Source organism: Dermacentor silvarum, chromosome 6, assembly GCF_013339745.2.
Source record: "Dermacentor silvarum isolate Dsil-2018 chromosome 6, BIME_Dsil_1.4, whole genome shotgun sequence".
NCBI classification, from domain to species: Eukaryota; Metazoa; Arthropoda; class Arachnida; order Ixodida; family Ixodidae; genus Dermacentor; species Dermacentor silvarum.
Window position 1 is genome coordinate 75,311,287 of NC_051159.1, and position 22,386 is coordinate 75,333,672.

The following is a 22,386-nucleotide window of genomic DNA, read 5'->3' on the forward strand; positions in this document are numbered from 1 at the left end:
AGGGACGTGACCGCAATTATTAAAAAACCTTAATTTACAATTGTTTATGTATGGAAACAAATAGTAGACAATGAACTAAATTAAGACGTAGTGCGTCGGAGTTATTTTCAATAAATGAAGGTATTACAATATGCTTTGTTCATTCGGTCTTTATTGTTATACTTGAAGCGGGAACGCACCCACTTAACTCTTGCTAGACTGGCGGAGTATCCCCCGTTTGAGTACTACGTCGTAGCCCATTTAGCGATGCTACAGCTACTCAAGAATATCGGCGTCTTCTATAATTCACGATGCAATGAACAGCGTGCTTCTTCGCTCGCGGATCGCAGTGAAATGATGCGTTGCCGGCGGCTACCAACGGCGCTGGGCTCTTTCTCAGCACACAGGGCAGCGTATGGCTTCTTCTTACAAGAGTGGACGCAGTCGGATAAAGTATGCGATGTTTCTTGTGAAGGAGAATGCAGAACAACACTGATCACATCGTCTCAAGCCGCACGATATGCGACAAGTGAACCAGAACAGCTAGGCAAAAAAAGAAACGCTGGGCAGATCCACCGAACATCTTGAGTCGATCGGCCGCGAAACGTATAATGAAATGCTAAGGAACTAAACGCACCGCTTAGAATATTTCCATCCAATGCAATGGGAAATCTACTATGTTCGAGGTTTAGCCCTGTGCACCGTTTCCAAGCTATGCTGATATATCAGGCGGACGTACAGCGTAACACGTCTACGCAGCGATGTCAGGAAGACAAAGGCGATGAAATATGCTTGTCGAGGGAAGAATGGTGGTCAGACGCGTGGGCACAGAGACGTGTACAGCCCATATCTAGCTACACTTCAGGATTCTCTATCGCGCCTGTCGCATTGGAACATAGTCATTCTGGAGGGCTGGCCAAGAACAGACACGAACACTGGCACGTAACCAGTGGCTCAAGAAAGTAGTAGCCCAAAGTTGATAAAATTATCAAAATCGAGGAAGCCATTCAGTATCATGCGCTTTGCCATTAAAATGTCCGTGTGCGCCTGAGACGGAAGGAAACACCTCGAGGTTTCTGCCGGCACTGTGTGGAAAGTCTTTTTTCCTGCTCGAATAAAGCTCCAGGAGTAAGGGCCTGCAGTGTTTAATTCTAGAATGTCCAGGGGGTGGCAGGCATTCAATATTTAATATCGAGTCCCCGGCGGAAGCGAAACGTAAACTACATACGACCTATGGGCGACGAAAGGCCGGCATCAGATTTTAAGTATTTTCGCCTATAAAGTTGGGTTGACTCTCTACGTGTAATACCATGCATTTCGTGAATTAGCAGCCCAGTTTACAGAAACTGCGCTTTGCTGTGGTTTGCATCTTTTGGTTACGGTAACTTCAAGCATCTTCGTTCGCATCTCACTGTACGATTTATTTTGAGAGAAACTTGGCTTTAATGGCCAGGTCAGTCTAGAAGTTAACATTATTGAACGAAGGGAATCAGATCATCGATGATGAACGCCTTGCAACAAGTATTTCCTTTTTTTCAGTGAAGGTTTAGATAGACTGTTTAAGTAAGTTTTCATGCCGTACTACAGCAGGGTTCAGTAATAAACTACAAAGTTTCCCACCCTGGGAAGCTGACAAGCAACTGCGTTTTGAAGAGGGTTGACAATTTGGTGACAATATCGAGTCAAAAAGGACATGCACTGGAGATGAATACGAAATGCGACTTAAGGACAGAGATGCCTCGACATATTGAAGCCCTCGCCCTATGCAGAGTGCTCTAGAACGTTTCCTGACTAGAAAAAAACAAAAAAAAACTGGGATATGAGTGAGCTTCTGTTCCGCGCCACTGCAGTTCCGCGCCACTGTAGCATCTAAGCATGAGGAGGAAGCCCGAAAACAAATTTCTCGCCATAGCCGCCAGTTTGATGCTTCTACCTCCGTGGCGCATGTTACAAGGTAAGCAACACTAATTACTGCCTTCTTGTGAGGCTCCTCGCAATGTTCTTGCACCCTTGCATAAAAAAAAATTGAACGACCAAAGAAGGATACATTTTGTATGTATGTTCCCGATTACTTCATAAATGATTCGACTCCTTGAAAAATCTCCGCTGAAAAATATACGTTTTTCAAAACTACCGTGCAAACTTGTAATAAAGTTTAGACAGCAGAAAGACACAAGAACAATAAATTCGCCAGCCCTTCCCCTGCCGGAAAATGGGGGTAAGCGACGCTTGTCCTGGGTGCACCTTGTGTTTGACGGTTATGTTTCTTGTGAGTAACTTGACCGTGCCCAAGGGAAGGTCAGGTGATCTGCTCGGCGGTGGCGGAGGGCCGGAGCTTCAGCGGCTCGCACCGTAGAATCGGCACGTCAACGACGCGCCCTTTCGTGGGCCATCTCCCGTCGACACTAGGCGAGAGCTGCCTGCTGTTCAGGGTATACACGCACAATGCGTGGCCGTACCATCGGTTTTCCGAGACTGAACTGAACGGAAACGAAGCGAGCGCAGCGCGCGCGAAACCCTTTCCTGCCCTTTTTCCCCCCGGGGGAAGCGAAACGGCTCTGATTGGCTGCGCACGTGGCGTGAGCGTTCGCCTATTGACTCACGTGCCAAATGACTCATGCTCCGGCGCCGGCGAGCCGCCGCTGGGGCGGGAGTTTTAGCGTTACATCGCCGGCGCAGGTTAGCGTATGCAAGCTTCACTTGAAAAAGTTGCACCAGTTGTGTATCTCATATTGAAAACAATACCGAAACACAGAAATCTGAAATTAACTTATTCTTTGTCTTCCATCAACAACTGTAGTTCTGTAAACAAGTTTTATGAGGCAATCCTCATGTTTAAATAAAATCTTCAGATAAATCAGAGGCTATGAACCTTGTATTGACCCGTGAGGATTACAGTATTTATGTTTATATCAAAAAATGCCTTGAGAAGCAATCCAGAGCGATTTCAACACCTACTAATGGTTTGCATAACTTCTGGTTATGCAAATTAGTCCCATATTTGCCGCCCTTTTAGCAATCCAGACTTTTGCTTTCTAAAGTTTCTCAGCGTTAGCGTGGTGACGTTAGGACATTTCTTCTTTCTTTTCACATGTGGGAGTTTACTGAGGTTTTATTGAAATCACAGAGAATCATCATAGCCATTATCATCGTCATCATTGTATTCCACTTTTTGTACGGTTATAGTTTTGCCAGCGCGCTCATGCAAATAAGTGGAATTAAAAAAAAACAGTACCTGTAAGCTTTCTACATGAGTACACAGCACGATGACAGTATGAAATCAGCACTGCAGATTAGTCTAGAAAATAAACATAAAACGCATGCATACTTTACTTTATGCATACACAGTCTGTATTTGTTCTATAAATTAATGAATAACCTAAACTAAATCTAACATAAAAATTACACCCTGATAGAGGTTTGCACATAGTACAATTCATATAATAATTAAACAATATAGGTCAGAAAAAGAATAGCTACCTAATTGGTTTTGTCCACCATTCAACATATTGAACTGCGGGAAATGATATTATACGAATGATTCATATGCTATCCTACAATAATTCGACATATTCTGGTTAAGATAAATATTCTCATTTCCGGAGGCAAATGTTCTGCTTCAACAAACGCTCTGAGGTGGCGGTATCGCAGTCTCATTTTTTCTTCTTTGCATTCACGATTAGGAGTTGTTTTACAGCTCTGAGATGCAAGTATAATTTCAGAAACATCGCATTGACTTATTTTCTTTTTCTTGTGCGTATATTGTATAAGTCAATCTGATTAACTCATCATGCAGAATTCACAGTTGGTTGATCGATACCAGCATACACTCATAATGCTTAAGGCAGTCTAACGTGGGACAACTGGAACAATAGTTGTTTACAATGAAGGTGTAAATGCGAATAGAAGTGTTCACAAACGTTCTATCGTGGTTTTCACGGTATTCTAAAAAACATTATTCACAAACGCAAATTTTAATAAGGGAGTGTAGGGACTGTAAGGGGCAATAAGCAGGCAAAATTTGAAGTGCTTGTTTTATTTAGAGCGTAAATAAAAATTGCTAAACCCTCGTTTCCGGCCCGTTCAGAGGTGTTATAAGAAACACCTAAAATGTTGCCCCTAATTCCTGGGAGTGCTATAAATGGCCGAGCGTTCATATTTATACGAAATAAGGGGCTTTCTATATGCGACGTGTGTACCTTAATTATGTGTTTTCGGAATAAATACTAAATACATGTCCTTATCTAATTTTTATGCCTGATACGAAGTACGCAGTTGTTTTTCCTCGGCCCCCTTGTGAAACATGTGAGCCACAGTGTCTATGTTTTGTTGAACAAGGAAGCATGATATGAGTGACGAACATTATGTGTTTAAACCAAGTATTAGGTTAAGTACCGCCTTTTTAGAAGGTTCCTTATTCATGCCTTCCATAGTGTCGTACCACCGGTATCCGCAATGTTTTCCAAAGTCCTTAAACAACTGTGCTAGACACGTATTTTGAAATTCAGTGAAACTATAAAGGAAATGATAATTTTAATATGTGGCGAAACTATCACGTTACCGGCTTAACTATAAGCGTTGCTAATAATTACAGAACCCTCGTTTTGTTTCCATATCTTCATGCATTATAAGGAGTTTCTAGTTGGTTTCTACAATGTTGTATAGGTGAATTAAATAAGCCACCTTGTTTATATTTAGAGAAAGTAAGGAATGTAATGCGTAGTAAAATTGTGAAGTGTGTGGGTTTATTACGGCCTCTGAAATAAATTGTGTCTTCGAGGGCGTCTCGGGAGCGGTATTAGTGTGTTTTACGAGCGGCGCAAAATTGAGCAAGCTTCCATGGCGTAACTATACAAATTCCACCTAAATCACATTAAGGGAACAAAGGCAGGATGCTATGGGAAATTTATTTATTTTATTTACAGATACTGCTGTCTCGATACACGAGACATAGCAGGAGTGGATACACCAGACATTAGGTCAAAACAACATACACTGAATTTGAAACGTAATTACAAAATGTGGTTAGACAATTCTTTCAAAAACTCTTCATTAGGTTTTTTCCTCAAGGAACCAGCTAGGTTGTTCCAAATTTCAACAACACTTGGGGAAAAAAAGAATACTTAAAACAATTTACAAAAGACTGGAAAGCAACAATATTAAGCGGGTGGGAACTGCGCGTGGCACGCCCACTGGAATGACTGAAGGAAATCAGTGCTTGAATGCAACTTTGGTCGTGTACAATCTTATGTAGCAAAGTGATACGTTCAAGTGTGCGTCGATGAGCCAAAGGTTCTATCGATAATGCGCAGGCGTGAGACGAGGGAGAAAAGTTGCGGTCATATCGGCGATAAATGAGTGGTATTGCTTTCTTTTGTATGGCTTCAAGCTTACTAATGTCAAGTAATGGTCTGAGGAGGATTTGTAATCTGTTAATTTGCAGTCCTCAGTAGAGCCCTTGAGGATTCGCTTTAAATATCACAGTTTCCTAAGTGCCTTAGCGCAAATTGTTTCAATATGAAGGTGCCATTTTAGGTTTTGAGTGAAGGTAACCCCAAGATGTTTTATGGTATTCACAGAATTTAGGTAGTGCCCATTGTAACTATAACTGAAACTTAACGGCTGGTTTTTATTAGTGAAAGTCACGTGTACAGTTTTTTGGTAATAATACTTATTTGCCACGCTTTTCTCCATCCACAAAAGGACGAAAATGCATTGTTAAGAACCTCTTGATCTCGTCTGTTAGTTACTCTGGTATAGAGTACGCAGTCATCAGCGTACAATTGAAGTTTCACTGGTGTGTCCCTAGTGATCTGTGTGACATCATTAATGTAAATAATGAACAACAGGGGCCCAAGGACCGAGCTCTGTGGTACCCCGGAAGTGACTGTGGCCGACGATGACTGTGCGTGATTAAAAGTAACATATTGAGACCTTAAATGTAGCCAATCAGCTATCCAGCCGAGTATTTTGTCATAATTAATAATTTTACTGAGCCTAAAGAGAAGTTTTCTGTGGCGCACCATATCAAACACTTTGCTATAATCTATGAATATGGCATCTACCTGACCTCGATTATTTAGAGCCGAAGCGATATCATGAGTGAATTCAATGAGTTGAGTAGTTGTAGAAAAACCAGAGCGGAAACCATGTTGATTCTGCGACAATATGTTATTAGTAGTGAAATACTGAAGAATATGTTTGTGAATTATGTGCTCTAAGAGTTTGCAACAGGTACACGTTAATGAGATAGGCCTGTAGTTGGAAATAAGGTGTGCGACCTTAAATGCATGTGGATTGAAAACAGCCTTTGTAAAATATTCCTTTAGCAAGTACTCGAAAGCTTTACGTGATCAATTTACGCTATGTTTCTGTGTACCGAAAGAACTATACGTTATAGAAATTTCATGTTTGGCAAAGATAAGGGGCAGGTTGGGGTTGTGCATAAGCGAATTCACAGTTTTTTTTTTTTGAGTAATTACAGCATGTACAATAACTTGTGTATTTAGGAGTGCCTAAGCGTATATAATTCAGTTTTACGAGCGGCGCGAAACGTTGTACGCAGCTCTGGCATAACTACAAATGCCTGTAAGATCAAATTTAGTGATGATTAGGGGACATCTGTGGCTGATCTCTGTGCGCAGTTAAATGCGCGTGGATCAAACACTGCCTTCGCGAAACTATCTATTGTTTAAAGGTGTCATACTGCCATTATGCGCGATATTTTGCCGTGTCCCTAAATAACTGTACAAGGTACCAGTTTCGAATTCAATGAATATATATGGGAAATGCCAAGTATAACGTCTTCCGAAACTTTAGCGTTCCTGGCTTAATTTGAAGTGTTGCAAAAAAATTACTCAACTCTCGTTTTTTTCACAAGAGCAGCTTGGGATTGTTGGTACATCATATTGGAACAATAGCGTTTTTCCACTTACATTCATGAGTCATAAAGGGTTAACAGTTGGTTTTTCATGTTTCCTCGGTGCACTAACAACATACCTTGTTTAAATAAAGGGAGGGTAAATAAAAATAAATCAGATGAATGAAGATAATCAGACAAGATAAAGATAATAAGAGAAATAAAGGATTTAAATAAGACTTGAAAATATGTACTTGTATACAAAGTTCAAAGTGGGTGGAATAATTGCGGTCCTTGCAATAACATACGTATGCGAGTGCTTCGGAGCGCTTGGAGTGTATTTTACCAACGGCACAAAATTGAGCACGCTGCCCTTGCATAACTACAAACACCATCAAGAATAAACGAAGAAAAATGGGGCTGATCACTATGGCAAATCTGTTCGCGAATTTGAATGCCCGCGGATTAAATACAGCGCTTGCGAAAAATTCGTCTTAAACAAGTGTTCCAATGTGCCACGCGACTTTTATTTAGCGGTGTGTAGCAAAACGATAAATGCCACCGAGATGAAATTTCGCGGGGTGAATGTTAGTGGAAATCTCTATGCTAAGTTAAACGCGTCAGCTGCAGCTATCAAGGTCAGCTGCAGCTATCAAAACAAAAAAGAATTATGCATCAATCGTTCGAAAATGTCATGCAGCCGTTTCAGTCACATGTATGCTTGGCAATATATGCAGAAAAGAGAGGTACCGGTGAACCCCCCCCGCCCCCCGAAAAAAATTTCTGGCTACGCCCCTTATCCGTTGCAAGTAATGACGAAGCCCTCGTTTCTTTTTCGTTTCTTTTTTTTTTTTGTCATTCGAGGTTCGTAACAGGTTTCCCTGGTGTCGTTGGTGAACTAACAAGGCACCGTGTTTATACAGGGTGTCCCAAGTATAATGCCCCAAGTTTTAAATATATGCAAATGCCACGTAGCTGGACAGAACCAAAGTAATTTTTTCCGTCGCTTGGAGATATTCAGATTATTTTTTGCATTCCGCCTAATTACATAATTATTCTTAATTAATGAACCAACTTCTCAAATATATTTCATTGAAAAGTGTCAATGAGAAAATGGTTGAATAACATGAAAAACTCCCGATACAGCACTCTCTTGCTCAATACGTACAATATAAAAGTGTTTTTCCGAGCGTGAAAGACGCCCGCGAATACACGCAAAATTGCCGCACGACTGGCCACTTTGCGTGTATTCGCGGGCTTCTATTGCCCGCATTGAGCAACAGAAAGCTCTTTCGGGAGTTTTTCATGTAGCTCTACATCTACAATTTTCTCATTGACACTTTTCCTCTAATTATAATATTTCATATGTTGATTATTCAATTATTACTAATTATGTAATTAGGCGGAATGCAAAAAATAACCTGAGCATCTCCAAGCGACGACAAACAACAAACATTACCTTGGTTCTGTCCAGCTACGTGGTATTTGTATATTTTTAAATCTTGGTGCGTGATAGTTGGGACACCTTGTATATATATGTATTACAGGCCGGTTACGGATATGTGTAGGCGAGGTTCAAGCTATGTGGGCTATTTCTGGCATTAGCAGTAAATTGCATATGGAAGTAATCCGGAGTGTTGCAGCGGTGTTTTACGAACAAAGAGAATTTATCCCGCTGCCCTGGTAGAAATGTCAACGCTACTAACATCAAATTCACCGCAAAACAAAACAAATAAAAGCGGGGAGACGCGTACCCTATGGCCAGTTTACTGGCGAAGTGAAATGTGTATGGATGATTTACTGATCTGGGAAAATTTCCTTAAGGGATCGAAAGTTTTATAAGCGGTCAAGGTTTCCAGCAGGTTGCAGTCATGTACAGGGCCGGCCACTTTTAGGGTGAACGCCTCATTAGTATTCAAGAGCCTATAGCTGTTGATGTTCAGCACAAAATAAAGAAAACGATTATTTCCTTTATCGGTATCAACATTAGGCGTCGTATTCGGCACATTTCCCCCGTGAAGTAGAAGGCCTGTTGAAGTTATACCAACCTGAATACTAGTGAGGCGTTTCCTCTTACACTGGACGACCCTGTACAGGAAACGTTTTAAAGTACGTCATTTACTTACAGGTAATGTAAATTCCTATTGTAACTGTACAACAGAAACACTTTCACTGCGAATTGGGTTGTGATTTTACAAGGCCGCACGAGTCTGCTACAGTTTTTTTCCCTCACGAACGATATAGGCGATTGGAATCAATCGACTGAAGTGGTGCGCCATAACATACAACGAAGCTGTCGAGTTTCTTTATTTTAATAATGTGTTAACAATTAGTATTGTTAGTCTGTATTTTTATGACCTCCTTGCTCAGCCAGCTGTTGTGTCCCCGGTACTTTATATAAATAAACAAATATAATCGAAGTAATAAATAAATAAATAAATAAATAAATAAATAAATAAATAAATAAATAAATAAATAAATAAATAAATAAATAAATAAATAAATACACCAGCTCACAAGTTCCTTCTGGAACTAGAACTGGAACACAAATTCCTTCTGTAATTAGAGAACAGGGCAAAAGATGAGGGAGCCGAAGAGGCACAGAAAAACTACGTGTGTTGTTATGTGCCTCTCCTACGTCCTCGTCTTTCGTGCTGCTCCCTAATTCAAAATTTTCAACCAACTAACCGGCACGTTCACTTTACTACTTCTGGAGTCAGTCTGCGAGCAAGAGATGAGAACGTTTGTCTTAGTTTTCCTACAGTTAAACAGCTGTTAGCAGATGAATAGAAAGGCCGCGTCATGCATCGTTCTTTTTTCTGTTTCTGACATATCGGAAAGCTGTGCATTACGCAGACGTGTATATATTTTTTTCTTACGTAGCCGTCGTGCTTTGTTCACTTCTACGGTTCTCAGAATCGTCGAACGTCACCCTGCTGACATATTAATAACGTTTACGCGTTTGTTTTTATATATACCGAATTCTTCCTGGTTCTTACTCCATGGAAAAGGTGATTAGAGGCAAAAAAGCGCTGATTATATTTTCCCAACCTATACTAACTACGCTATATATAGAAAAATATTGAGAAACAACATCAAAACAGGAAACAGGATGAAGTTGAGTTACTTGAGACTTGAATTGCTCCTTTCTGCTACCGAACTAGGTTTTATCCACGACAACGTTTGTGATGCGCTCTGCAATTATTTACGTTAGACGAAACGAATTCAATGCTAAAATTTTCCCTTTCATTGTTCTTTTGTAACTCAAATTTTGTATATTGCCATATGTAGATACAATCGAGTTTATATCTGTATCACAGAAATTTGAATTTCCACAAGTTCAAGTTACCAGTCTTTAATGGACTGGTAATTATTAACATAATAAGTATTAATTATTATGTTCAACCCTTCCACCGTCCAATTCATGGCCGATCCACCAGAGTAGGTTGCGCCCGGTTATTAGGGAACAACAACAACACCCAAAATATTGCAGTTACACTAATATGGACACTCCACACGAATTTGCGCTCTTGCCATCTCCATGATGTTCTGTATATATTCTTACGGCGCCGAAAGCAAGGTGGAACAGAGCACAAGCATGAAGCTGAAGACGACGATGATAGGGACTTGCCTGCTCTACTAGATTCAGGAGATATTCAATTATTCAAGACTTCTTGAACCCAGCTGTAGCTAATTTCTCAGAATATCGACACCTCCTATTCCCTTGGCCCAAAAATTCCTTTCACACCAGAAAAACTGAAGTCATCTTTACCCGATTACGTTGTCGGGTACCAATATTAAACTTCTATCGTCATAGGGCTAGTCTGGTGCCCTCCCCTCTGTGCCCATTCTGTGGAGAAGATGAAACAATAGATCATTTTTTCATATTCTGCTGCCGTTTTTCTTCTTTAAGGAAAAATATTCTAGAATCAAAATTTACACAGCTTGGTTTAAGCTTTTCTATTCTTAACATCCTTCCTTTAGGAGCCTCCTCTCTTGGAAAGTGCCACAGGGATATTTGCTCAGCCGTGGAGAAATTTATAAGTGCTTCAAATAGATTTTCTTGAATTCTTAAATGTTTTATTTTTCTTCATTTTCTCCAGTTAGCTTTACCGACTTTAGTATTAAAAAAGATTGCCTAATTCCATCCAAATCTTGGCCAATCCCCCGCAGTGGGTATGCGCCATCAGATAAGGCATACCATACCATACCATACCATACCATACCATACCATACCATACCATGCCTGCTCTGCACTGTCTTTTGTACATAACCTGTAAATAGATTTTCCGGTTTATTTATCCCTGTGCCATATTTTGGTGGAAGCGCGGGGTACATCTAATGCAAGGCGGAACTCCGAAGTGGACAAAGCCTGACCGCTACCACCGTGCCGACCGACGAAGAGGCTGCAACAACGGCGACCACGACGATGACGATTTTGTCAAGCGGCATCTTGACTCAGTCCCGCGACCTTGATACGTTTACGGGTGCCGGCAAACTTGACGTCAAAGATTGGTTCCGGATGCACGAACGTGTCAGCGAAAATAACAGGTGGGATCAGACCCTTAAGTTAGCCAACTTGATACTCTGCTTAAATGGCATGGCAAGGCTCTTGTTTCAGAGAAATGAAAAGGAGCTAACAAGTTGGGAGCAATGCAAGAAAAAGCTCTGTGGCCTTTTCGGGAGGACAGTTGGACGACAACGAGCCGCGAACAAGGAACTTGGGACTCGCGCGCAGACGTCAACCGAGTCATACGTGACGAATATTCAGGGCGTTCTTGCCCTTTGCCGAAAGTTGAACAAATGAATGCCGCAAGAAGTAAAGGTAAACCGTGTTACTGAAGGGCATAGCAGACGATGCATTTAACCTTCTCGTGTACATGAACTTCACAAGCATCGACGACATCAGAAGTGAATGCCGTGATTTCGGCGAAACTAAAGGCCGTCCAATTGTGCACCAGTATACCCGTGGCGTGGAGCAGAAGTAGAATACCCGGCTTCAAATCTGAAGGTCGTAAGTTTGAATCCTACTCCAGTCCACCACATTTTCAGGCATGGAGTGGTGCCTGACACCGGCAAGAAAAAAAATATGGCCGAGAGCTAGTGGGGCTATACTAGTTCAGGTGCAACCAAACTAGGAAGGCCCACTAAGCTTCATCAAAGTCACTCCCTCACCAGAACAGGAATTGGCCTCCCTGGTGCAGTATTCTGCCGCTACCTCCCTCATGACTCCGACAATTAACCCATGGCCCTCAGTCCCCAGTGGCTGCGGAGCACCTGACCAAGGCGGCGGTCAGAGCTGCTACGCGGCAGAGGGTGCTAAGAATCTCTGGGTCCGGACTGGCCGCCCACTGGAAACTGAACCTGGCAACGTTCAACACGCGCACCCTCTCTAGTGAAGCTAGTTTAGCAGGACTATTTGAAGAATTATCAGGCATTGCCTGGGATATTACTGGCCTTAGTGAGGTTAGAAGAACTGGTGAGGCTTATACAGTGCTGACTAACGGCCACGTCCTCTGCTACAGAGGTCTTCCAGATAAGAGAGAATCCGGGGTAGGATTTCTACTTCATAACAACATAGCGGGCAACATTGATGAATTCTACAGCATTAATGAGAGGGTAGCAGTCGTCGTAATAAAGCTGAATAGAAGGTACAAAATGAAGGTTGTACAAGCCTACGCCCCAACCTCTAGTCACGATGATGAACAAATAGAAGTTTTATGAAGATGTTGAATTAGCAATGAGAAAGGTGCAAACTCAGTATAGTGTAGTCATGGGCGACTTCAATGCAAAAGTGGGAAAAAAGCAGGAAGTGGGAAAAAGCAAGCAATTGGCAACTACGGCATCGATTCTAGGAATAGCAAGAGGGGAGATGTTAGTAGAATTCGCGGAAAGGAATAAGCTCCGAATAATGAATACCTTCTTCAGGAAGCGCAGCAACAGGAAGTGGACCTGGAAAAGCCCTAATGTAGAAACAAGGAATGAAATAGATTTCATACTCTCTGCCGATCCAAGCATAGTGCAGGATGTAGAAGTGTTAGGTAAGGTAAAGTGCAGTGACCATAGGTTAGTGACGTCTAGGATTTCTCTCAATTTTAAGAGAGAAAGAGTGAAATTAGTCAATAGGAAAACAGGCCAACCTAGAGGCAGGAAGGGCAAAAGGCAGACCAATTCAGGCTGGTGCTCGCAAACAAATATGCCCCTTTAGCAAATGAAGATAAAGACAACATAGAGGTAATGAATGCAACCGTAACTAGGTTGATCTCAGAAGCAGCACTTGAATTGGGAGGTAAGGCACCAAGGAAACCAGTAGGTAAGCTCTCCCAAGAAACAAAGGACCTAATAAAGAAACGACAATACATGAAAGTGTCAAACTCAATAGATCAGATAGAATTCGCTGAACTGTCAAAACTTATCAACAAGAAGAAAGTAAGGGATATTCGAAATTATAACGTGGGAAAGATTGAGGAAGCCGTAAAATATGGATGCAGCATTAAATCAATAAGAAGAAAGCTTGGCATAGGACAAGGCAAGATGTATGCACTGAAAGATGAGCATGGAAATATCATCAGCAATTTCGATGACATAGTAAAAGCAGCGGAAGAATTCTATACTGACCTGCACAGTTCCCAGAACAGTCCAAGCTACTTTCATTCGAAATAGTGATGAACCGGATACAGAGGCTCCTTCTATAACTAGCGATGAAGTTAGAAGGGCCTTGAAAGATATGACCAGGGGAAAAGCTGCTGGAGAAGATGGAATAACAGTAGATTTAATCAAAGATGGAGGAGATATCATGCTTGAAAAGCTTGCGGCCCTTTATACGCAATGCCTCACAACTTCAAGTGTACCAGAGAGCTGGAAGAATGTCAACATTATACTTATCCATAAGAAGGGAGACATTAAAGAATTATAGACCCATTAGATTGCTTTCAGTATTGTATAAAATATTCACCAAGATAATTTCCAATAGAATCAGGGCAACACTTCACTTCAGCCAACCAAGAGGACAGGCTGGCTTCAGGAAGGGATATTCTACGATGGATCATATCCATGTCATCAATCAGGTAATCGAGAAATCTGCGGAGTACAATCAACCTCTCTATATGGCTTTCATAGATTATGAAAAGGCATTTGATTCAGTAGAGATACCAGCAGTCATAGAGGCATTGCGTAATCAAGGAGTACAGGAGGCATACGTGAATATCTTAACCAACATCTACAAGGATTGCACAGCTGCCTTGATTCTCCACAAGAAAAGTAGAAAGTTTCCTATCAAGAAAGGGGTCAGGCAAGGAGACACAATCTCTCCAATGCTATTCACTGCATGCTTAGAAGAAGTATTCAAGCTCTTAGACTGGGAAGGCTTAGGAGTGAGGATCAACGGCGAATATCTCAGCAACCTTCGGTTTGCAGATGACACTGTCTTATTCAGCAACAATGGCGACGAATTACAGCAAATGATTGATGACCTTAATCGGGAAAGTGTAAGAATTGGGTTGAAGATGAATATGCAGAAGACAAAGATAATGTTCAATAGCCTGGCAAGGGAACGAGAATTCAGGATCGCCAGTCAGCCTCTAGAGTCTGTAAAGAAGTACGTTTACCTAGGTCAATTACTTACAGCGGACCCTGATCACGAGAAAGAAATTTACAGAAGAATAAAATTGGGTTGGAGTGCATACGGCAGGCATTACCAAATCTTGACTGGGAGCTTACCACTATCGCTGAAAAGAAAAGTGTACAATCATTGCATTCTACCGGCGCTAACATATGGGGCAGAAACTTGGAGGTTAACAAAGAAGCTCAAGAACAAGTTAAGGACCACACAAAGAGCGATGGAACGAAAAATATTAGGACTAACGTTAAGAGACAGGAAGAGAGCGGTGTGGATCAGAGAACAAACGGGGATAGCCGATATTCTAGTTGACATTAAGCGCAAGAAATGGAGCTGGGCAGGCCATGTAATGCGTAGGATGGATAACCGGTGGACCATTAGGGTTACAGAATGGATACCAAGAGAAGGGAAGCGCAGTCGAGGTCGGCAGAAAACCAGATGGGATGATGAAGTTAGGAATTTGCAGGCGCAAGTTGGAATACTGCTAGCGCAAGAGAGGGGTAATTGGAGATCACAGAGAGAGGCCTTCGTCCTGCAGTGGACATAAAATATAGGCTGATGATGATGATTATACCCGTCTTCCAAATACAGCCGCTACATCACCGGGTGAAGACCATTCCGCGCCTCAGCCGACCACTGTCCGAGAGCATTGTGGAAATCGTTCACCGAGAGATAGAGGCAGCATCGCCGGTTAGGTCCCAGACGTATGTCCCTAATGATTTTCGACTGACGGTTTGCCTCATCCAGTCCTGTCGTTCGCGAAGAGCTGGCGAGCCTTGGTGTTCTCTCTGTTCGCTTCGTCAACCGATCCGAAGCCTTTACTACTGTCTCGGCTCCGCGGAACCAGTACTCTCACGGCCCTTTAGTAACGAAATAGAATGGCGAATGCCAGATGTCAGACCTATTTGTTTCAACTTCCAACGTGTTGGCCATATTTCCCGTCACTGCCGCAGCACCTGGACGCCCTCAATTCGATCTGCGTTCCAACCTTACCATCACTCACCAGGTTTTCGCCCGGCCCACGGAAAAACCCACAGAGCCATACCACCATACTGAGGTCTCGCCACCTAATCGGCAGAGTCATTCGCCTTCACTTCGACTCCCCCTGCCTCGCACAGCTTCTATACGCCGTTCTCCGCCGCCCATGTACCGGAGCTCGACGGAAAACTCACGGGTGCAGCTCCGAAGGGTGACGCGGCTACATCCACCCGGACTGCAATTGTTCTGCTGACCCTGCTGACGGATAGAAATTTACTTGGGGTGTATGCGGATGGTGTCCCTGTAACGGCTTTGATTGATACCGGCGCGCACATCTCTGTCATGAGTGACCATCTTCGTAGACGCCTGACTAAAGTCCTCGCACCTGCTGTTTCCTGTGTTGTGCGGGTCACCGACGGAATAACGCCAGCCGTCATAAGAATCTGCGCTGCTCGTGTCAATGTCGACGGCCTTCAGAACTCTGTTATTTTCAGTGTTCTTGAATAATGCCCCAACGACGTCATTTTGGGTCTCAATTTTCTACCAACGCATTCAGCATTGATTGACTGCTCCGCGAGACTTGTTTAGCTCGATCTGCCCTGCATTTCAGACCCTCCTGAGGAAGTTCCCTGCATATCGTGTTCTACCAAGCACATTCGACACCCCCCCCCCCCCCCACAGGCTATGACGTGCGCCCAGTTTTCGCCCACTCCATTTGTGCCTGACGGCGATCACTTCGTCTCTCCTTTTTCGGACGTCCCCCTGACCCATAACATTCCACTTCCTCGCACTGTCGTCAGTGTTACAAACAATTCTACGTGCCTTCGCCTTTTAAACTTCGGACCATACAGCTACGTTCTGCCGCAAGATATAGCCTTAGGCACGCTGTCATCTTGCGAGGACTATCCCCTATTGGCCTTGTCTACTGCAACGTCGTCTCACAGCCTCTATTCGCCTTCTTCACAAGCTGCCTTACCCGACTTCCCAAGCATGATCTCTCCTAAATTCGCGCCACAACACGCCGACCAGTTACGTCGTTTGTTCGCCTCGTTCAGCGAAATATTTGACTTGAATGGTCGCCCTTTAGGCCAGACCTCCATTACGAAACACATAATTGACACTGGCGACACCCTTCTGATTCACCGGAGACCATATCGGCTGTCCTTGCACGAGTGAAGAGGGATTCAAATGGAAGTCTAAAAGATGCTTTCTCTAGGAATAATTAAGCCACCTTCCAGTCCGTGGGCGTCCCCTGCAGTCTTACTTGAAAAGTTGCACAAGTGGAAGGCTGTAGTAAACAGTGGAGCTGGTGATCGACCTAGCTTGTTCTAGGTTTTACTAGACTTGGCGAAGTTTTACTAGTAAATGCTAAGTGCTGCTAGGCACGATATTCCGAATCGGCTCGCCGCCGACGCGCATATTCTCGCTTGACCGCGCGACGCGCTTCAAGATGAGCGGCTTCTTCTTCGGGTGTCCGGATCTTCTTCGGTCGTCCCATGTAAAGGCTACATGTACTCGCCATAGAGTCAAGGAGAGTTATGCCGCAGACGCCGCGGCTCCGAGCTTTATCTCCCCGGTGACGTCATGGCCAAGCTGCACCTCCACACTTGCCGGGGCGGGCTGGTCGACCGCCGCGGTTACTCAGTTAGCTAAGGTGTTCCGCTGTAGAGCAGTAGGTCGCGGGATCGAATCCCGGCCGCGGCGGCCGCATTTCCATGGAGGCGAAATCCAAAAACGCCCGTGCGCTTGCGTTATAGTGTACGTTAAAGAACCCCATGTGGTCAAAATTAATCCGGAGCCCTCCACCACGCCGCGGCTCATAACCAGAACTGGTTTTGGCACGTAAAAAAGAAGAAAGAAGAAGTGGCTGGTCAAAACCTGCCGAGACGCCGCCAGATGCGCCTGCTGCAGTCACGGACACCATGGGTGTTCTGCGCGAACGCGGGAAAACGGGAAAATACGAACGGCGTCGGCAGCAGCTCTGCGCGTTGCCTCGTTGGTGCTGCTACAATTTCTTTCTTTTTCTCTCTCTCAATTCTTCTTTCGCTTTCCCTAGCATGCGCGCGCCGCGCGCATGCTTTTCTTCCCCTCCTTAACGTCCGATGTCAAGGCAACATGTGCACGGCATGGAGGAGGCGAAGCACACGCCGCTCCGCGAGGTGGTTGCTAGGCAACGCTCTCGCTCGGCGAGGGGGTTTCTTGGATTCAGCAGACACCTTACGCCCGGCTTAAACACCTCCAGTGTTAAATGTCGCAGTTTCGCCCGAAAGGCGAAGCATCCGTTGCCATAACAAATTAGCAGAGAGCCATACGAAGTAAGGATAATACTTTTATCGACCTTATGAACTTGTAAACATTCGCTTGTTAACTAAATTAACAAGCATGGTGTCAGCGCGCGCAGCAAATATGAACACATCACACTCGATGACCGCAAACACTCGCTTTGAAAACACTGGCGTCAGGAAACGCGGTAGCAGCAGCAAGCGAAGTGACCTTCGTGTTGTCTATCGCTTCAACGCAAACTGAGCGCCGAGAACACACAGTACGCACAAAGCTACGAGCCGCCGACGCACCTAGGCTCTGCCCCCAACGCTGATCGCTCTCAAGATACGGCCGCATGACCACGTGCAGCCGACACATGCGATGTTGCAGCCGGAGTAGAATGCCGCCTCTCCCCTCCACCTACCCCCGATGCCTCGCAATCCGCGAAAGGGAGAAAAGCTTGCAGAAAGCGCGCCATCTTCTGTAACGCGCGAGGTACCCAACAGAGAGATTGTGGTTGCGAAGAGGAAGCGCCTGAATGTGAAGAGGAAGCGCCTCTTCCTCTTCAGAACCACAATCTCTCTGTTGGGTACCTCGCGCGTGACAGAAGATGGCGCTTCCTGCCCGCTTTCCTCCCTTTCGCGCGGGCGAGATTGAGCCACGATCGCCGGCTACCCTATACGACGCTTTCACTCGTACATACAGCCTAGGGCGCACGACGACGGCCTTAACGCCCTTTGAATTCATACGGAACCTCAGGGCCACGGCGGCGGCAGAAATGCGCTGAGTGCCCACATAATTGCTATCGCAATAAAAGAAGGACGACACCTGGCGTTTCTGTGTGTACTACCGGCACCTGAACAAGGTAACTAAAAGCAAGCTAGAGGCACTTCACTCAGGCCGCCCTCTCTAGCTTTCTGCCATTAAAACGTACCTCTCTCTAAAACAGATGTTTACCCTCTCCAAAGCATCGACGACGTCCTCGACTGCCGACATCGGCGTGGATGTCGACGTCCGTGGCGGAGAAAATCATCCCCAACCACCCCGACCGCGCACGCCCTCCACGTGATGCAAGGTTTTGGTGCACAAAAATTAAATTTCTAACAGTGAAATCCGTCAGAAAAATGGTAAAGTACGACTTTACCATTCGGCGTCGGTCGGATTGTAATTTGAATGCACGAGAAAACATAATTCTGCTACGAGGAAACTCAAACACAAACCCCATGTCCAGCGTTTCTACCAGACCTACAGCAGCGCGCTCGGGTAGTTTACTTGCGAAAATGATATCCAGATGGCGCTCGTATTCTCGGCAGGTCAAACTGGGACTGCGCCTGCCTAATGCGTTTTGTACACATGCGCTCGTCGGGGCAATAGCAAACAATAGCAAAAGATGCTAGGGCCTTCACATTTTAATATGACCACTTATATTGCCCCCGGAAAGACGTCTTCCCAGCAATTCACTTCTATTTAGATGCGAAGCCAACTTTAAGGGGACTTGTAGCTTGGTCTTGGTAAGCTGGCTTTCCCTCGTTTTTTGTTGCAGTGAAGCGCTTCCACTGAGAGAGAGAGAGAGAAATACAACTTTTATGGTGCCAGGAGGGCGGACGCAGCCTCCCTCTGCCTAGCAGACGGCCGAGATCCCCTGGGTCTCAGCGGCTGCCTCGGCTAACTGGACGGCCCAGACCTGGTCTTGCTGGTCTGAGCTGAGCAGCTCTCCCACTGCTGCCGGTTTTGAATTTTGCGGCCCTCGAAAGGAGCCGCCTAACATAGAATATGTGCAGATCCGCCCTACATTTACATAATTTGCATTGATCGTTGAATTGCCCTGGATAGAATCTGCTGCAGGCCACCGGGTTTGGGTACATGTTTGTTTGCAGCGCCAGGCCACCGCCTGTTTCCTGGTTAATGAGCTGGTGGGTACCGGGCAAAGTAATCGGTTATTTCTTTGTAGCTGACCATGCGGTCTCCTCTCGTTCCCGGCTGGGCGGGCTCAAGTAAGTCGAGCTACCTCGTTGCCGGGGAGAGAGGAGTGCGCGGGTTAATTTGGATCGTCCCGCGATGACGGTCGCTGTTACTATTTAGAATTTTGAGCGCTTCCACTGAAAGAAAAATGCAATGCGAACGGGGCGCGATAACGCTATTGCGTCTCACTCTTAAAGACAAAGCTTAAGCGTCCTTCATTTTTTTCTTCCATGGACCTTCGTTCCGGCTACTGGCAGATAACTGTAGACGACATGGACCGCGAGAAGACAGCCTTTGTAACGCTGGGCGGCCTATACCAGTTCAAAGTCATGCCTTTCAGTTTGTGTAATGCCCCTGCCGCATTCGAAACGCATGATGGACGCACTTCTGCACGGACTCAAGTGGTCCTAGATGACGCAATCTAGGACCACTTGACCTAGATGACGCCATCGTATTCGCTTCTACGTTTGCCACACCTCGAGTGCCTTTCGTTAGTTCTTTCTGTATTTCGAAATGCCGGCCCCCAGCTTAATTCGTCTAAGTGTCACTTCAGTCACCGCCAACTTACAACCCTTGGCCATCTTGTTGACTCGTCCGCCAACCCAGAAAAAGTTTGGACTGTGCAGAATTTTCCCGTGCCGACGAGCGCCAAGAATGTACGGAGCTTCGTGGGTCTGTGTTCGTACTTCCGCCGCTTCGTGCACAACTTTGCGGAAGTCGCCCGACCTCTCACTGCGCTTCTGAAAGCCGATGGTTCATTATCCTGGGGCTCAGATCAAGCAACCGCCTTCTCGAAGTTTATCTCTATGTTGACATCTCCACCTATTTTGGCGCACTTCGAATCGTCTGCTCCTACTGAAGTCCACACTAACGCCAATGGTCATAGAATCGGCGCCATTTTGTCTAAGCATCAGCTAAGGCACGACCGTGGGATTGCATGCACAAGTCGCTTGCTTTCTGCAGGCGAACGGAACTACCCTATCACCGAGCGGGAGTGCCTTGCACTTGTCTAGGCAGTCGCGAAATTTCACCCTTACTTGTACGGTCGGCCATTTACAGTCACTGCAGAGCACCACGCGCTATGCTGGCTTTCTTCCCTAAAGGACCCTACAGGACGCCTCGGTCGCTAGGCGCCGCCACTTCAGGAATACCCGTACACCAGTGGCCTACAAGTTCGATCGTTTACACCACGATGCCGACTGTCTGTGACGCCGTCCTGTTGACCTTCCAGATGTTTTTGCGACCGACACTCCTGCTTCTAGTCTCTCGCTATCTGATTTCGCTGACCTCGCCACAGAGCAGCGCCACGACCTCTATATACATGACGTCATGGGCAAGATCGCATCTGCGATGTCCGACCCCTCCTTACGAATGTTTCTCCTGCAGGACGGCACTTCATATCGGCGCAGTATGCACCCTAGTGGTCCCTGAGCTGCTCTTTGTCGTTCCCCGCCATCTGCGTGCCACCATTCTCTCTCAGTTACACGATGTACTCATCGCTGGTTACCTCGAGGGCCTCTGGCACGTACGATGGCGTCCGGTGCCGCTCCTTTTGGCCTGGTCTATACCGATTCGTCAGAAGCTAGGTCACTTCTTGTGAAAGGCAACCTCTGCACCCTGCTGGTCGCCTTCAACTTATCGTCGTGTCTCTGAACCGTTCTTTCGCGTTTGGTTAGACCTGCTTGGACCTTAGCTTAGACCGCGTTCTACTCCTAGCGGTCCCGGCGGCCGCGCGCACCTGCCCGGGCCGCTGTATTTAAAAACCGTCTGCTATGGGAAAACAGTCCGCCGTGCGCAGTATTTTCGCGACTTAGTTCGCGTTGATGCGAGACGCAGCACGATGGTCAATTCGCTCGCTGCTTGCTGCTGCCGTGATTCCTCACTCCATCGTTTTGACAGCGAGTTTCCGCGGTCATCCAGTGAGATGTGTTCATGTTTGCTCGTGCGCGCTTCACACCATGCTTCTTAATTTAGTGAATATGCATTTGCTTAAAAGTTTCTATGGCGATAAAACTACTATCGTTACTTCGTATAGCTGTCCATAATTTGCTATCGCAACCGATGCTTTCAATTAGCATTCAATGTTAAAACCGAGCTACGGGAAACTTTAATCATAACAGTTGCCTCAAATTTAGTGCTTGTTTACGAAATCTGAAGTACGAAGGTTATTATTACGCCATTCGCTTATTTTGCATATGTACGTAAATGGCTTGTGAGCCTATTTCGCATTGCGCATATGATTTAAGAAGAGCGCACAAACATCTCTTATACCAGATGGGTACAGCAAATTGTTGATATGCGCCCGTTCTATTATCTGACAGCCTTGGCTAGCCTCTAATTTTTTATGCACAAGGCATATATGTAATCTTTAGGCATAAGGTGTGTATTTATGACTTTTGAAAGGGAACTTTTGAAATGTAACTAGACTTTTGACTTGAAATATGGGAAGCTGCTATTCTTAGGTTTGTATGAACGGAACTCCCGTTCATTGACGGTCGTACACCCTTTGTGTTTGTTCCTGTACAACAGCAAGCATCAGGCAGGAACTTCACCTTTAAAGAGTATTTAAGGTTTGTTTTTCTTTTTCTACTTTTCAACTCCGTACATATTCGTGACTACTGTTTTTACATTCCTTACAGTGTCGTAGTTACACCGAGTTTAGGTTAATTTCGGTTAAGCTAGCAGTTCTTGTAGACAGAAAAAAAACAATGTGGAGATGGGATTGATA

The 22,386-nt window shown here is 44.9% G+C and overlaps 1 protein-coding gene across 1 annotated transcript in view; it reads left to right on the forward strand.

Annotated features, from left to right (window-relative positions):
- Positions 1 to 1,799: 1,799 nt before the first annotated feature.
- The window catches only part of LOC119456723 (A disintegrin and metalloproteinase with thrombospondin motifs 7-like), a 45,872-nt gene continuing 25,285 nt past the window's right edge, over positions 1,800 to 22,386 (forward strand). Inside the window, exon 1 of the mRNA XM_037718545.2 lies at positions 1,800 to 1,933. Within this exon, the coding sequence (XP_037574473.1) occupies positions 1,855 to 1,933 (79 nt within the window). The 5' untranslated portion in view covers positions 1,800 to 1,854. The remainder of the gene's footprint in view (positions 1,934 to 22,386) is intronic.